The sequence below is a fragment of the Siphateles boraxobius genome, unplaced genomic scaffold, assembly GCF_051911475.1.
Source record: "Siphateles boraxobius isolate OS27281-9 unplaced genomic scaffold, OSU_SipBor_1 68, whole genome shotgun sequence".
Classification (NCBI taxonomy): Eukaryota; Metazoa; Chordata; class Actinopteri; order Cypriniformes; family Leuciscidae; genus Siphateles; species Siphateles boraxobius.
In genome coordinates this window covers 6,820,013-6,837,236 of record NW_027509195.1, presented here as the reverse complement: position 1 = coordinate 6,837,236, position 17,224 = coordinate 6,820,013, and the positions used below count along the sequence as shown (strand labels likewise).

The 17,224-nt window shown below is 37.4% G+C and overlaps 1 protein-coding gene across 6 annotated transcripts in view; it reads right to left on the bottom strand.

Moving 5' to 3' along the window:
- The window catches only part of nol4lb (nucleolar protein 4-like b), a 96,449-nt gene that overhangs the window by 69,180 nt on the left and 10,045 nt on the right, over positions 1-17,224 (bottom strand). For 5 of the 6 annotated variants that reach the window (XM_077214226.1, XM_077214224.1, XM_077214223.1 and 2 more), the window contains 3 exons: positions 11,375-11,530; positions 8,335-8,446; positions 5,165-5,274 (listed from right to left, as the gene is read on the bottom strand). In XM_077214226.1, coding sequence (XP_077070341.1) covers positions 5,165-5,274; positions 8,335-8,446; positions 11,375-11,530 — 378 coding nt within the window. Of the gene's footprint in view, positions 1-182; positions 547-5,164; positions 5,275-8,334; positions 8,447-11,374; positions 11,531-17,224 lie in introns of those variants that run through there. The other variant, XM_077214227.1, reaches the window with a different exon arrangement.

The following is a 17,224-nucleotide window of genomic DNA, read 5'->3' as shown; positions in this document are numbered from 1 at the left end:
AATGTACAGATGTCATAACTCCGTATTAAACCCCCAATTAAAACAAATAAATAAACATTACGACCTTCCCATATGCTCTTTGCAGCTCTAGTCAACAAAACACCGTGTTCTGCCGGAGGGGAAAGCTATAATAACCTGCTATTTAAGATAATGAAGTCATGTCAGCCTAATCGAATCCTTACCTTCACTGGTGGACGCAATTTGTTTTTAATATTCTTCTCAGATCCCCTCTCGTTGCCGAGCCCCTCTCCTCTCCACTCTCTATCCGTTTAATATTGCAACAATATTGCTGCGGTTGCGAGTCCCGACTCTCTCTCTCTCCAGCAATCAGCCCAGAAGATGGAGGCGGGGCCGCGCGCTGACGTCACGCCCCCGCTAGAAGTACAGTGTGGTACAGAATCACCAAAACCACTTTAGAGCAATTCTCTTTCCCTCCCCTCCAGTCTTTTCTTTCCGCCTCCTTCTTCCTCTACTGTAAAAGCGACATCTGTGCTAGAAATCCATTTTCATGTAATAATAATCCGTTTTGGTGTTTGCTAAAGAAAGACCACAATAATTGAAGATCCATTCCGCATGCTCACTGTCTCAAACAGAACAAACAATGAAAACTGAGAAGTTTTTTTTTCTTTTCCTATACATCATACGGCAAACTACTGTCTCAATTACCTAGTGAACATCTAAGTGCATGAACATACACACACCCTTTGATGTAAGAATCACTAATGGAGCCCTCAAGAGAAGCACATACATTCAAAGGAATCAGGAAATACAACTCTTGCTCATAATGCAATCTATTATTTTGCATTATTTAGATTGACATTAGGAAAAAGATTTACAATAGCAATGCAACAAGACAATGTCAGTCATTGTCTTTTAAACCAGTTTACAATGTGTGTGTCACCGCTTGGTTCACACAGAAAGAAAAGAGAATCCAACTGCAAACAGTATTTTTAATAAAGGGTTAGTTCACCCAAAATGTAAAAAAAAAAAAAAAACTCACCGTCATGTTGTTCCAAACCTGTAAGACTTTCGTTCATCTTTGAAACATAAGATATTTTAAATGAAATCGGAGAGATTTCTGTCCTTCTAGTTGAAAGTCCATGCAACTACCACTTTGACGCTTCAAAAAGTTCATAAAGAGATCGTAAAATTAATACATATGTTTCAAGCGGTTTAGTACAAATTTTCTGTAGAGACACAATCACTTTATATGACGAAGAAATTTAATTCAGCCTTTTATTCAAATATAAATCTTGCTCAACAAACAAACAGAAGCTCAACCGTATTTGCTTCTTTCTTTGCCTCTTATCTCTTCAGAAAATTTGGGCTAAACCGCTCAAATTCATATGGATTGTTTTTTTCTCTCTATGATCTTTTTGAAGTCTTGAAGTGTCAGATGGGTAGCTTTCAACGGAGGGGGACAGATATCTCTCAGATTTCATTTAAATATCTTCATCTGGGTTTCGAAGATGAATGAAAGTCTCACGGGTTTAGAACAACATGAGGGTGAGTAAATGATCACAGAACTTTCAATTATTTCAATTATATATATGTCTTTAAAAGAAATCAAAACTCTCAGGAAACACCAAGAATACGCAAGGGGACAGAAAACCTCATAACACACACGAGAACAGACAAAGAACTGAACCAATTAGGGGACTATAAAAAAAACAAGATAATGAAGGGTAAAACAAGTAACAGGTTAACTAATATGAAAGCATATAAACCCACAACCAAATCAGAGGCAATACATGACTAAATAAATAAAATAATCTGTCATGGTAACTCAAATGTCCTTGAGTCTTTTAAATTTGACTCTTGTAGTGTATCTGAAATAAACCAGCAAAAGACTACACAGCAACTTTGTTCAGCTGGAATGGATTGTTAGTTAGCAGAATGAATTGCTTGGTAAATCTGCCACCTACAGACAAAAAAGCACAATACAGCTTTTATAAGAACAAATGACACATTCATATTCACTTAAACTGCAAGTCTTGCCACCTCTTCCATATTAAATTTAGTATTTACACTACTCATTTTTCAGTGTGACAATGGACGAAATACATTTAACACTTCCAAATACATCAGCTATTTTTCAGAAAAGCTGACTGACTATCACATAAAAGAAACAATGGTTATCCATTTAATGCATGAATAAGTAAGAATGTAGATGGAACAAAATCAAATAGTTTTCTGTGACTATAGTAGGCCAATATCATTTGCAAGAATATTTGAGAATCTCACACCTTTCCCCAGAGAGACAGAGAGAGAGAGAGAGAGAGAGAGAGAGAGAGAGCTAAAGGAGGAGAGAGAACGAAATGAGTTTCCTGAAGAGGAGATACAGCAAATGGGTAAAAAAAAAAGAAGCCATAAACGATAATGAACATTCCCCCTCTCCTTAATCTCCTCCATCCCTCCTCTGAGAGCCGGGAGTCTGCAGCCTGCAGGAAGGATGCTGCTAATTTCCTTCTTTATTGAATTGAGCTGGACACACACGTCCTGCAGGGCCGACCAGCCTCCTCGCCACATCCTCTGCTCTCGCTCCGACTCATCCAAGGGCCTCTTTGTTAATTATTCTGCTTATTTGTGTGACTCTCTGAGTTTCTCTCTCTATTCTTTTGCCATTTCTATATCTCAGCACTTAGTCTCAGTCTCTTACTCTGCCTTTCTACATCTGCCTCTTGGCACTTTCTGCAAATATGGTACAAAATAGGACATTTAACAAAGAAGGGAGGAGCTTAACCCTAAAATGATCATCACTAGCTTTAGGAGGTCAAATTATATTATATAAATATTATATTTAATTTTACACTACTGTTCAAAAATCTGAGGTCAGTTGGATTTTTTAAAAGAAATTAATATTTTTATGCAGCCAAGATGCACTAACCTGATCAAAAGAGACAGTAAATATTTAAAATGTTACAATAGATTTCTATTTCAAATAAATGCTGTTCCTTTGGACTTTCTATTAATCAAAGAATCCTGAAAAATAAACAAATAAAAATAATAAAGCAGTATAACTGTGTAATAATAAGAAATGTTTCTTGAGCAGCAAATCATCATAATAGAATAATTTCTGAAGGATCATGTGACACTGAAGACTGGAGTAATGATGCTGATTACATATTACAATATATTCAGATGGAAAACAGTTATTTTAAATTGTAATAATATTTCACAATATTACTGTATGTACTGTAATAATCGAAATCAAAATATTTTTGATAAAGATGCAGCCTTGATGAGCTTTAAAGACTTTCAAAAGCATTAAATAATCTTACCAAAATCAAACTTGTGAATGGTAATATACATTCAAGTTTTTGATTTTTGCAACCCTGTTATCATTAATTGGTCTAAAAAAATTCTAAATGTTAGGCCTATTTAAAACACTGATTTGTATGATGATGCTATTATTGTTTTTAGCAATGACCATCAAATTGAAATAAAATTGTAATAAGATCAAATTGAATAAATTGCAAATGTATCCTAAAATAAGCTGTCACTTGTAGAGGCTTGTTAATTTGGGACCAAATGTGGTTTTGTTGTTATTGTAGTTAATTATATCCCATGTAGCCATTTATAAAGCTATAAATCTCATGAATTAAAAAATATATATAAAATCAAAATCAAATTAGCAGATCATGTCAAAATTACACAGTTGTATAACTTTAATTCTTGGACCCAGTTGAGGAGGACAACCTTTGAGGTGGGACAAATCACCTTTTTTTATGTGTTTAAAACTAACTAGTTATCATGTGATGTTAAGGATAGGTTGAATAATAGCTTATCTATAATAGTTATCATAAAAAAAGGTAATGGGATAAAGAGCTGTGCCCGATTTTATAGAACTTCTTGCGCTTTCAACTGCCAGCTTCTCTTGTCATGCCCCACACTTCAGAGACCAAAACTGCAATAGGACATTTCTCACACACACACACACACACACACACACACACACACACACACACACACACACACACACACACACACACACACACACACACACACACACACACACACACACACACACACACACACACACACACACTCTCTTCCTGTCTGCTCCCTGCAATTTTCGAAAAAGCAAACCCTCTCACACAAAAGGTATGTATTCAAAACATAGATTCCTAAGCATTGTGTGGTTTTATATAAGGACATTTTATAAAAGAGACTCATGGAAGAATTTCACAGTAAATTGAAAGCAAACAACTGCAGTGCACAGGTAGATTCTAAAATAAAAGCAAATGTCTGTGGCACATCTTGTCTTGCACTGGCTTCATAATAACAGGAAAATAGAAGCAGTTTAGTGAAATCAAAAAGACTAGCTTAGACCAGTATTAATGCTCTTTCAGACAGTAGTGGTTATAGTGTTGCCTGGTTATGTGCAATGACTAGTTAAAGGAACAGCAATGCCAAGTGAAGTAAGTAAACCACCATTGTTATTTTGAAACCCTGTTATCAATATTTGGTCTAAAAATGCACAAATGTTGTTTAAAAAAAAACCTGATTTGTATGATGTTTCAACAATTAACATTAAATGAACATTAAAATAAATACGCTCTTAAAAAATAAAGGTTCCAAAACAGGGGTTTTCACAGTGATGCCATAGAAGAAACATTTTTGGTTCCCCAAAGAACCTTTCAGTGATCAGTTCTTAAATTCTTTATTTTTTAAGAGTAAAATTACAATAAGATAAAATTCAATAAATTAAAAATTTAGAGTGTGTGTGTGTGTGTGTGTGTGTGTGTGTGTGTGTGTGTGTGTGTGTGTGTGTGTGTGTGTGTGTGTGTGTGTGTGTGTGTGTGTGTGTGTGTGTGTGTGTGTGTGACTGTAAGTATGGCTTGCTTTTCTTAGATTGGCACTTCACCAGTTTTCTCACACCTCAACTAATTAGAAAGCTGCTCAGAAAACTTGTTAATTAGAACAGAACCCATTCCATTCCTTCTAAATACCATACCAAACTAATTCACATCAACCCACGGGTGGCCAATATGACAGAGTCCATGTTACTGCATATTACCTGGAGTAAATGCTGAAAGTGCCTGAAATACCTGTCAGTAATGTACAACACCCACACTGATTACTGCAACATCTGGATGGACTGAAACGAGATGTGGATGTCTGTCGGTCAGTGAACACTGAATACTAGAGAAGACTGCTTTACCTGCTCATTGTTGTTCATGCACTGTAGTTTCTTCTGTTTCAGGTAGGTTGTCGTGAGGGGCATATTGTAGTCTATGAGGTCGGCCGCCAGAGAGGTCGGTTGGTTGTTCTCTGAGAAAGCATGAGAGATTTACAACAATGAGGCCATATATATATTTATTGTGACAGGAAAAGTCAATCATTCTGTTGTTAATACCTGAGAATCACATAAAGAGTGTTGTTTCTCTAAGCTGTCACTAGAGGGCAGTATTTTTCCCAGTGTTTTCTGAAGGCACACTTCTGCCTGTGCCAGATTAACAATGCTAAACAAAGGCCTAATTATAAGAAATGCATATGCAAATTACATTAATACGCATTGAGGAAATGAATAGAAATTTAAACCCACTCTCCCCCAACAGCTGTTTTTTTCCCCATCCAAAGCTACTGTGAGAAAAAATCCTTATGAATGTTTGGAAAGATGATGATAATTCTTCTGACGCGGGCGATAATGACAACTGATTTGTTTTTTTCATTAATCTGTGTGTATTTGTGATTAATGCACACATATACACTTAATTTTAAGTGCACTCACACAAAGAAGTGCACTTATGGTCTCCCTAAGTGTTCTGAAGAAGGTCAAAAACACATTGCAATTCTCAACAATTTCTTTGTAAATATGGAGGCTTTTTTAGTCATACAACATCCTTCTTATTATGGATTTTATCAGCTTTGAGTTAAAAGAGCCATGAAGCAACCCATTACCTGCTGATAATATCACGCACACATACACACACAGAGGCTATCAGTAATGGATGAGCTGTTTGCTGTGTATTGATCAACCTCATTTTCTCATTTCATATGGATTTAACACAACAACAAAAAAATCCCTGCAGGAACTAGATCATCACTAAAACCAACATAATAATGGTTAAAGACAAAAGTGATTTTCAGGCTTCTAGTTTTGTCAGGCTGCTAAAAAGTCTTCCTGATGAAGTTGTCCAATACATTTTTCACCTAGACTGGAACTGCAAAAACTTATGATAAAGACGAACAAGCTAGCGTAAATTACTGAAGGTAATACCACAGTTTAGCGTCATCCCTTGTGAAAAAGAAGTTCACTTAAGCATACTTTTAAAAAGAGTACTTACTAAGGAAATAATATACTTTAAAATAATATACTTGAGTGCAAACATACACTTATTTCCATGTTATATTTATATTAAATGCAATTAGTTGAACTTAAGTACACTTAAGTGGGTCAAAAACACACTTAAGTACATCTTTACATTTTATAGTGCTGTCAAATCGATTAATCGCGATTAATCGATTTGACAGCACTATTCTGGTATATTTAAAATATGGTTAAAGACTGCTGTTTGTACTGACAAGCATTTATGGTTAATTTTATAATGATAAGTTGCTATATTCTATATTCATTTTAAATGTAATATCAAATTACACAACAGTTAAAATTATAAAGTACTTTACATGTACATTAGTCAACACATCAAAATAAATGTACTACCTTAAAGCACAACAACATATTATGAAAACATAAATATTTCAAATTTGCTTTAAAGTTAAACTTTTAATTTGACATTATAACATTTTAATTTGACATTATGCAATTATTTAAGTGTTAAGAAACAGTCATGAAAGTGAACCCTCAATAAGTACTCTTAAGTGGCTTTTTGTTTAATTAATATTATATCATCTGCAAGTGCACCTCTTTTTCACAAGGGACTGCTAGCAAGTAGCATCCACACTCAACTTGAGAAAACTAATACTGAAAAAAAAAGAAATATCAAATATACTGAAATTGAAAAATTCTCCTTTTGATCCATTTTTCAACTAAAATAATCAGTTTTAAAGGAGAATTTTTCAATTTCAGTATAATTTGATATTTCTTTTTTTCAGTGTTTTTTGTTTACCTCAACATCCTCTTGATCCATTCTTCAACTAAAATAAAGTGTTTTAGAGGATGTTGATGTAAACAAAAAGCACTGAAAAAAATAAATATCAAATTATACTGAAATTGAAATATTCTCCTTTAAAACACATTATTTTAGTTGAAGAATGGATCAAGAGGATGTTGAGGTAAACAAAACAGAAAACAATAAATCGCTGATATTGAGCCATTATGCCACACATCTGTCAGCTAAAGAATTTACAGTTAGGAAAAATCATGTGCTGACATTTTATCACATCCTCAACATGTACTACTACTATCACTTCTTCAGTATCTATACATAAATAGCACATTAAGCTGTACGACAGAAATAGATATGTGGATAAAAGAGTAGATATCAACCACAGTCTGAGTGTCAATTAAAGACAAAGCGAGTTTACAGTAATTAATTACTTTGAATAATTCAGCGCTGAACTTTCGTACGGCCGGCTGGAGCGAGGGAGGGGGAGGTCTGTGCACCCCCATGGGCAAGAAGCCAATTAGCAGCTCTCTTTATGAGCAACGCCCAACCTAAGCCCGCAACGTTGACACAACACTGACAGTTCAGGCCTGGGAGGTGTTTCCTCTCTGTTTATCTCAGCGAGCGGGACATTTGAGGGCAGTTCTTCTGATTGGCAACCCGCACTGCTGGGTTCGGACTAACTGGGATTGCAGCTTCACCAAAATGACAAAATAACTGAGTTTTATTCATTCAATTCACCATTCCAATGAACATCTCCCAATCAAATCCCTCCCCCATTGGATTCCACCCACAATCCCCCTCACTCTCTTTAGAAATAATCTGGTTTCAGAGGCATTTTCTTTGTTAAAGGGCCTGTAATTGGGCTAATTGCCATGTGTAGGGAGGCTAGCAGGACACTCCAGTGACTGAAGCCTAATCAGAGGGTGTTGGGATGAGTGTGTGCGAGGGGGAGGAGGTGTGGCCAGAGGGGGTTTCATTAGCTTCAGGCTGGCACGACGGGGGGAGCTCGTTACAGGGTGGGCAGGGGACAAAAGGGAAGAGAGGGGGTTTCTTAACAAAGACAATGAAGCATTATAGGTATGAATATCTTTTAAATATATGGGAATGAACGGATTATAGCTTTTCAGCTCTCTTTGGAGTCAAGATGATGAACGCAAACCGCTCTTGATAGTTAATACCTAAAGGTGTAAACCTATGGTAAATCTAAAGTAATCTAGATTGGTCTATGTGCGTGCGTGTGTGTGTGTGTGTGGTGTGATACCTTTGAACTCTGCTCCACTGGGGCTGATGTGCATCCTCTTCTGACATTCTCCACAGCTCATCAGGAAACGGGTCACCGCCTCTCTCGGCAGAAACGCATACGTCTCCGCTATCTGACACACAAACACACCATTTTAATCTTCCCATCAGGATCTTTTAAACTCACTGATCCTACAAACTCCAACTCCAGTAGTGCCAAATGCTTAATGCATGGTAAAATCAGATCAGACATGACAGCAACAATTTATAAGAAAGATGGAACATGGATGATTATGAAAAAAAATACAGTTTGCAGTTACCAAAACAAGAAAATTAATGAAACCCATAAATCAGTGGGACTATTTTGGAGATTTCATTTGAGTTTTACAAGAGATATGCATATGCACAAGCAGTCATCTGCTGTATAGCTGCTATTACTTGTTATTGTTAAAATATCGTTAAAATGTATTTATTTTCATTTCTAGAGATTTTTTATAATGGATGTGCACAAGTAATAACCTAGGTGCCATTATTTAGCATTTCTTTTATTTATACAGTCTTTATTTTGTATTTTTCCAAAGGCACTGATTGTAAAGTTTAGCTAATTTGCGAATCCATTATTGGTAATGTGATGTTTTTAAATATAACTAACCATAAACATGTACATGTCAAACTCATTATTTTACTGTACATTTTAATTGGTTACTTGTTTATGTATACAGTACACATCAACATTATGAATATTTGAGACCCCTAATAACTATGAAAGGTGCAGAGTAAAAAATATTTATTCCCATTTTCTCCTAGCAAAGAGCTGTAGAGAGGCAGTAACAGGAAACACAAGTGATGAATAGTTTGCAGACAGCGTGTGAATGCTTAGAGATTTTCTTAGGATACTGTCATCAAGTGGACTAATAATCCCTGAGAGACTATACAGACATTTTTACATTTACAAACACTCACACACCTCTCCCTCACGCTTCCATGTCTATATGAAGGGTGACATAATTTACTTTAGTGAGAATGCTCATAATTGTCCTTGTCAAAACATTTCTCTGTCACACATATACAGAGAGATCCAAAAGTCTGAGACATTGAAAATCAGTAAAACAGAAAATAAAAAAGTAAGGTTTTTTAAAAACACGTGTAACGTTTATATAGCATGTTACAAGTTTGCAATTCATGGAGGTCACAAAACAATTAAATAAATGAGTGACAGTGATCATGTGTACAGACCGTCAGTGGTTCTTCCATTAAGCTCAAGATCCTTTTTTGGATCATGTTAAATCATGCTGGAGAACATGATCATCAGCTAGTAAACATGCGTATAGAGTTCATACATCTTGTTCAATACGAAGACTTTCTGACAGTCATGTTATTTTCTCAATTTTTGATTAATTGTTTTGCTGATACAAGTAAAAAACACATTGAAAGGTGATCTTTAGTTTTATATTCTGTCACATACACTCTCAAAGACAAACATATTCATTTAGTGAAAAATGATCTTTGGTTTTATATTCTTTACTCTCACAGTCAAACATTGTCATTTAATGTAAAACAATGCATAATTTGAAAGTTACACACCATTAACTACTATCAACACAACAAAAAACCCTTAAAGCTTTGCAAAACTGCATATGTATCTTTCTTTTATATTCTCCCACTTCTTTGTCATGTCTGTTTCTCCCTCCTCCACCTTTCTGCCATTAACCTGGACAAAGAAAAAGGGAAAGTACACCCCCACATTGAAGGTCCCTCATGTCTCTCTAATCTCCCATGAGGCTCTAACAAACCAGCATGGGTGGCCATGGAACCACAGCTGGAGGGTACAACATGTATGTGTGCGCATAACGAAGACAAACGCTGAACTAAACATACACGCCCCACTGAAGCACTGATACAAGAGCCAGAAAAAAACTGATCTTTCTCCTTTCTAGTACCCTGATTCCTCCAGGAGATCCTAAGCAGAGCAGGGACAGAAATCCTGATGCCCAGGGAAAAGCTCTGCTCGTGGCCCTGCCCTCCCCTCACAGACCAACAGCTGTCAGGCACAAGAGGAACAAGGAGGACACAATATATGTGCATGCGAGTCAAAGACTAAAACATACATCACAGAAATTATTAATGCATCACAACCAAAAACAAACAAATGTATGCATTTATTGGAATTTACAAGCAATTCTGTAGCTATCCAAAAGAGGGCAGTAGCAGCACTGGACCTCTGCACAACCCCCACACCAGGTGAGAGCAGCCCATGTCACTCTCACTTCCCATGTTTCCATGACAGCACGTGTGATACAGAGTTCTAAAGATGTTTGCCGCAGACCTCAATAAATCTAACCTACCTCTGCAGAAAAAGAAAGAAATTCTGAAAGAAAGAAATGCAGAAAGAAATAAAAAGAAATCGAGAAATGCAGTCAGAAAGAAAGCAATGCAGAAAGAAAGAGAAAATAGAAAAGAAAATGCAGAAATGATCAATAAAAAGACAGAGACAGAAATGCACAAAGAATTTAAAAAGAAATACAGAAAGAAAAAGGAAATGCAGAGCCATGCAGAATGTGAATGCAAGACAAAAAATGAAAAATGTTTAGAAATAGTAAACGCAAAAAACAGCAAAAGGAAACGCAAAAAAGAAATAAATGAAGAAATGCAGAAAGAAACGCAGAATGAAAGGAATGCAGAAAGAAAGAAACGCAGAAAGAAAAAGCCGAAAGAAATCCAGAAAGAAAAAGAAATGCAAAAAGAAGAAACAGAAAAAAGCACAAATGCAATCACCCAAACTGAATCACCCAAAACTCACAGAGGCCAGTGATTCACTGCTACGAATCGCACCAGGACAACACACAGCAGGAGTGCAGCACACACCACGAGCTTGTGCGCATAAGAATCACAGAGGAAATAAATCAAGCGGACAGAGAACGGGACACTCTAACTGACCGACAGATACAGGCGGTCAGAAAGGGCCACACGGGGTAGGTATTACATCAAACCTGCACGAGGCCATAAACATACACCCATGACTGATCAGAGACAATGAGAGAGAAGTTCCTCGCTTTCCTCACCGCTTTATATGTTTTCTTCTGCCCGGCATGTTTGGGTGCTTTGGCTGGGTCGAAGCTGATCTCCACGTGCATGGCATAGATGATGTCATAGAAGTCCTCCACCACAGCCACCCTCTTCAGACAGGAGCTCTCTGACCCCGAACCCCCGTCCACACACTGAAATCAGACAGAGACATGGACATAAAAAAATAGCACGTTATACCTATAAAAACGCCAATTCACTTCTAAACATCCAATTTAAAGTCAAATAATGATTATCACTGCACATAATTCTGTCATGTAAAACAGCAGTGCTTTGGTAATATATAATTAGGGGCTGCCTTTGTTATCTTTTGAAATTAAACCGGTTATACACAGTTAAAATTGTTCAACAAAGTTAATTTATGTACCTATTTTGACATTAAAATACCTTCATTCTTTTTAGTGTGACTGGTTGAACTAATAGTGCCAGCACAGATGTCTGTGTTCAAATACCAGGTTCTTGTTTAGCGGCAAATGATGGGAAAAGACCTTAATGGCTAATTTACATGAATACAATTTGGAGGGGACAACTGCAAAGTGGAATTTAATAATCATCAAAGCACAACATGTCCAAAAGATCACCTATGAGCAAATTTTACTGTTAATGAGAGGACCAGAGCAGTGCTACTGCCAACTGCTATAATGGGCTTGAGGCAAAAATAACATTGCTTTCTTTTTTAACCAGGTGGGCCCCATTGACTTCCATAATGGGGCCCACAGACTGTGTGGTAACCGACATCCTTCAAAATATCTTCTTTTGTGTTCAGCAGAAGAAAGAAATTCATACAGGTTTGGAACAACTTGAGATGATGGGTGAACTATCCCTTATTAATTAATCCATGATTACATTTCATTCTTAAAAGAAAAAATTGACCTTATAATGTTCTTCCAGTGAAGCAACAGATTACTCTCTACTGTTTCAATCATTGATACAGTACAAAGATCTTTTTCAATAATCAAGTCTGCATAAACCTACCCCTTTTTTTACAATCGACTACAAGCTTGCATTCAGATCTTCCTCCATCCAATCAAAAACCGTCCCGGTCCAATTCAACATCCGTATCTTTCTTTCCTTTCATCACCAGTCTCACATTCAGGGATGCTCTTCTCCATCCTCGGTTCTTCACCTTCATCATGCAAAATGCAAAACAAATCGCCTACCCTGCCTTTAAGTAATGTCTACATGAATCTGGATACATTTTAAAATGCATGTTTTTCCTCTACGTTTTGGCCCACACTAAGATGGTGTTTTTGTCCAGTGAAAATTGAGCTTTTTGAAGATGCTCTCCAAAGTGGATAGATTTGAAGCCCTCTTTCACATTGTATATGGACTGTGAAAACGGAAGCATTTGAAAAAGATGTTGTACCTATTTGTCTGTGTACCGTTATGTGCCAACTATGTGCTATTCACTTTCAGTGTCGGTAAATGTTACTTTGTACAATCTCAATATTGCATTCCTGCAGAGATGAAAATTTACTTGCAATTGCTGTCCTGCATCAAAACATGAGGGCAATTGCGTTTAGGCCATACATGGAATGCCTACTGAGTGCAACCTGGACGCACCAGTAAGTAGAGGGATATTTTTCTAATAAAACGGCAGAGGAATAGAACAAGAGCTTTATTCTGTCTGGTCTCTCTGCATCATCTTTGTGAGTTTTTATTATGTTTTATGCATGTGCAGTAAGATGATTTAAGCTGGTTTCAGTGTGGACAAGAAACTTTTGGAAAACAATTTAAAACGCTGGTGTGGATGGAGAATGTTTTGAAACGAAAAGGCAGTTTTAAAATGTATCTGTATTAAAATAGAAATGGCCTTATATTCCACCTGCAAATCATCATGTTACACTATAAGAATAGTTGTGCACTAAACATGAATCTACCGACGTGGGCGCGGAGTGTTTTTGATATGCGATGACTCTCTGCAGTAATGTGACATGCACTCACACGTTTACTGCTGGATTCCACTCCACTACATTAACTTCAGGAGATAGGACACGTGTGCCAAGCTCTGCCAATGTGTGTGTGTGTGTGTGTGTTTGTTACAAATTCATGCTGCTGTAGCATGATGCCGCCCGGCCTTCAACCCCCACCCCCCTTTTCCCAGCGTTGCGGGGCACATCAGCGGCCTGGGACGATAGTGCGTGTGACAGCAGCAGCCCAACCACATGCGCCAATGTGGGACACAGGAGGGAGGGGGTCAGCACAGTACCTTCAGGCACGGCAGACAGGACACTCGCGCATGCCTGTACACACACACAGGGTGCACCTCAAGGCAGAGAGGACAGGATAAAGAGAGATCCCCCTTCCCCCAATGCCTACACGGGGTCAAAGTCACCGAAACCCTGAGAGGGTAAAACCAGGCTGTCCTGCACACACACTCAGAGCCCGACATTAGCATTTTCTTTGTGCCACTGCAGCTTGGCATCTTGTGCTCAAAATGCACATGCATGGATATAAATTAGGTGCAATCTTATTGCATCAAAAGTAAAGACATCATGGCACGTCTGGATTTAGGTTTGCGTAACATCCGGTCCACTGAGTTGCCTTAATTCAGTGGATTTTTTAAAGGCAGCAATGCATCCTACACTGCCAATGAAATCCCACAATCCTGTGCAGCATTTGGTTGGAAGAACAAAAATGGTGTCTGATGCTTAAAATGGTGTCTGAAAGCAATAAATTAGTTTATAAATGTGCATTTTTTCATCTCGTCAACCAATACATAAACACTACAGTTATTTAAGATCTGCTTCTGATAGGGTAAAAAAAACAAGAAATAAACAATGTTCATAATCAAACTCAGCATTTCAAACAGCATTTAGGGCAGGGGTGCGCATAACTGGTGTGCATGAGTGGAGCGGAAGCGCTTCGGAGTACCAACATTTTTGGGGACAGGGACACGTTTACTTACTGGAGTAGGATTTTTCTCCATCTCTGGTAAGATAGCAATCATGATGATAGGAGTGTTCATTCATTATTAGGGGTGCAACGGATCGCAGTTGATCCTTGATCTGCACGGACCAGATTTGGGGATCAACTTAATCTGACGCTTAGTATCTGCTTTCATGCTGAGCTTAATATAAATATAATAAAATTTCCTTATTGTTGGGCAGTTTCTGTGTTTTGTGTTTTTTTTAGTAGTAATCATTTCCATGATTTTAATGTTGTTTTTGTTTGTTTGTTGGTTTGTTTGAAGCTGTATTAGGACACTACTCAATTTCCACTGACCGGGCAGGATGGCACCATTTTGGACACAACTAAATGAACAAAATGAGCGAGGGGAATTGTTCCTTGACTGCACTTCCACCTCTATAAGCGGATGCTTGTGCTGTTTTTAAAGCCTCACACTTTTTCTTCCTCCAGCTATGCTGCCGTTTCTCCCCCATTCCCTAGATCCCCCCCCCCCCCCTCTACAAGAACTAGCACCTCAGAACATCACTGTCTTTCTCCCTCACTCCATCTCTCCCTCTGCTCTTCCAGGCCGTTGTTCCTTCCAGCAGCACCAGATAATTACAGCTTTGCCTTTTCCCTTTTAATCTCTCCCTCAAACACTCTCTCCTTTCTGCTACTCCGTTTCTCTCTTGCTTCCACTCCCAGGTCCCGGACCAAACAGCCCTGTTGCTAGGAGACAAGCTGGGTCGGAGCAGGAGAGGCAACGGCAGCTCCCCCACGTCTCCGCCTCTCTGGAAACAAGGGATGGAGGGATGGTGGAAGAGTTCAGTGGAGGGGAGAAGCCCTTCAGACATGTGTGCTCAGCCAAAAGGAAGAGACAGACACCGACCCCCCCACTGATATACAGACATCCAAACAAACAACAACGACAAAACCGCAGAAATTCACGAAGTTCTATCTTACACACACCTGCACCACACGCCGAGCTTGGCATGGCAAATCCAGGGTGGAAAACCTGCTGATAGCGACACAAACATTTATGGTACTGTAATACAGCAGATTGTCTTTCTGTCCTAATCTTTAACTACGGCTTCGTGCAGGACGAGTGCTGTATGTTTTGGCACACATCCAGAGGACAGATTTGCTTCCAGTAAATCTATAGTTTTGAGGAGGTTTCGATATTTTAGAAAACAGGACAAAAACTAATTACGAAAACGAGAGGGAATGTGCGGCATGGGGTGTGAAGAGGGTTTTATCTGTAGCGGAGAGATGGCCAGGATCGAGTGGGAGTGGAATGAGTTTGACTGGGTTAGTGCTAATTGTGACAGGCGGTCACAGTTTATTGGCTAATCCTGGCAAATGGCTGCGTAGATACACAAACTGATGGCTAAATGATGGAGTCTGTGTGTGTTCATGAGTCTAACAAGAGAGCAAGAGGGAAGAACCAAAACCTAGTGAATGTCCTATCCGAGGCAGCATTTTTAGGGCATCGTTGGCAAGCTCACAACATAAAGACCATTCCAGAAAGTAGTAAACTTAATTTGGCCTCCTAAGATACTTTCTTTGGCTAATTTCTAAGGCAGCATGTATCCTTTACAGTGAAAGCTATCCCAGAATGCATTACAGCAAACTCCAAAGATCACGGATTAAGTAGAAAAACATGCTTATTCAGTAATATATATAGTTTATTTATAAAAGTACCAATCTTTTTATTTTATTTTACCCAATATTTGTATTCTGCATAGTTACCCTAGTAAAAAAAAAAAAAACTATACCAAATTCTATTTAAAATGCATTTATTTCATACTAAGTATACTTCAAAGTCATTGACATATTTATTGACACATCACTTAAGACTTACTGATATAAAATTACAATTAAACATTATTTGGAGTAATTCTTTACTGCACAATGCACATTTGTTAATATTAAGCCTAAAAAGTATCTTAATATCACTATTAGTAAGAATATGATCACTCCATATTATCAGTCTTTTAAAAGATATTTAAAGTGTACCTAAAGTATACTTGCAACAATCACAATCAAATATACTTAAGTATATCTTTAGTTGAACCTCAGTACTATATCCACACAATTAGAAGTGCATCAAGTACTAAATTAGTTCCAATTTAGCAGACTAGTTTAGTATACCAAAAGTTCAATTGCAGGGTATTTTAGTTATCACATTAATATGTAAATGTATTTGTAGTATACTTAGCACAAAATAAAATATTTTGTATAATAAAAATGTTGTATATATATATTTCTTCACTAGGGTAGTTATGCCTATTAGAGTACCACGCCATTAGCTTAGCAACATGCTAACACCAAACTCTAATGGATCCACTAACATTCAAAGATTTGAGGAAGATTTAAATTGATCAAAATGTGATCTAGAAAAGACATTTATAATGTTACAAAATATTTAAGCAGCTTGAATCCGATGCAAAATCCATACAGGAAAATGTTTCACCTCACACGTTCCTAAATTTTTCAACGAATTCCTGCAGAATTTAACCGTACAAAGGTAAATTTGACCACGTTTAGAATGATTTCTGAAGGATCATGTGACACTGAAGAATGGAGTAATGATGCTGGAAATTCAGCTTTTATCACAGGAATAAATTATGTTTTTAACTTTCAAACATAAAATAGTTATTTCAATTTGAAATAATATTTCAAAAATATTACCATTTCAATTGTATTTTTTATCAAATAAAGGCAGCCTTAGTGAGAGCATTATAAACTTCTATTACGGACCCCAAACATTTGAATGGTAGAGCACATTATGATTTTTGTTATTACAGCTATTTGTTCCGACAGCTTTCTGTTGGCCTGTATGGGGAACTTTATCGAATTGGAATGTCTGGATTTTGCCAGCAAAATTTCCCTGAGCAACAGTAAATGTGACCGGACCTTTAGAAGACAGCCTATGTGGG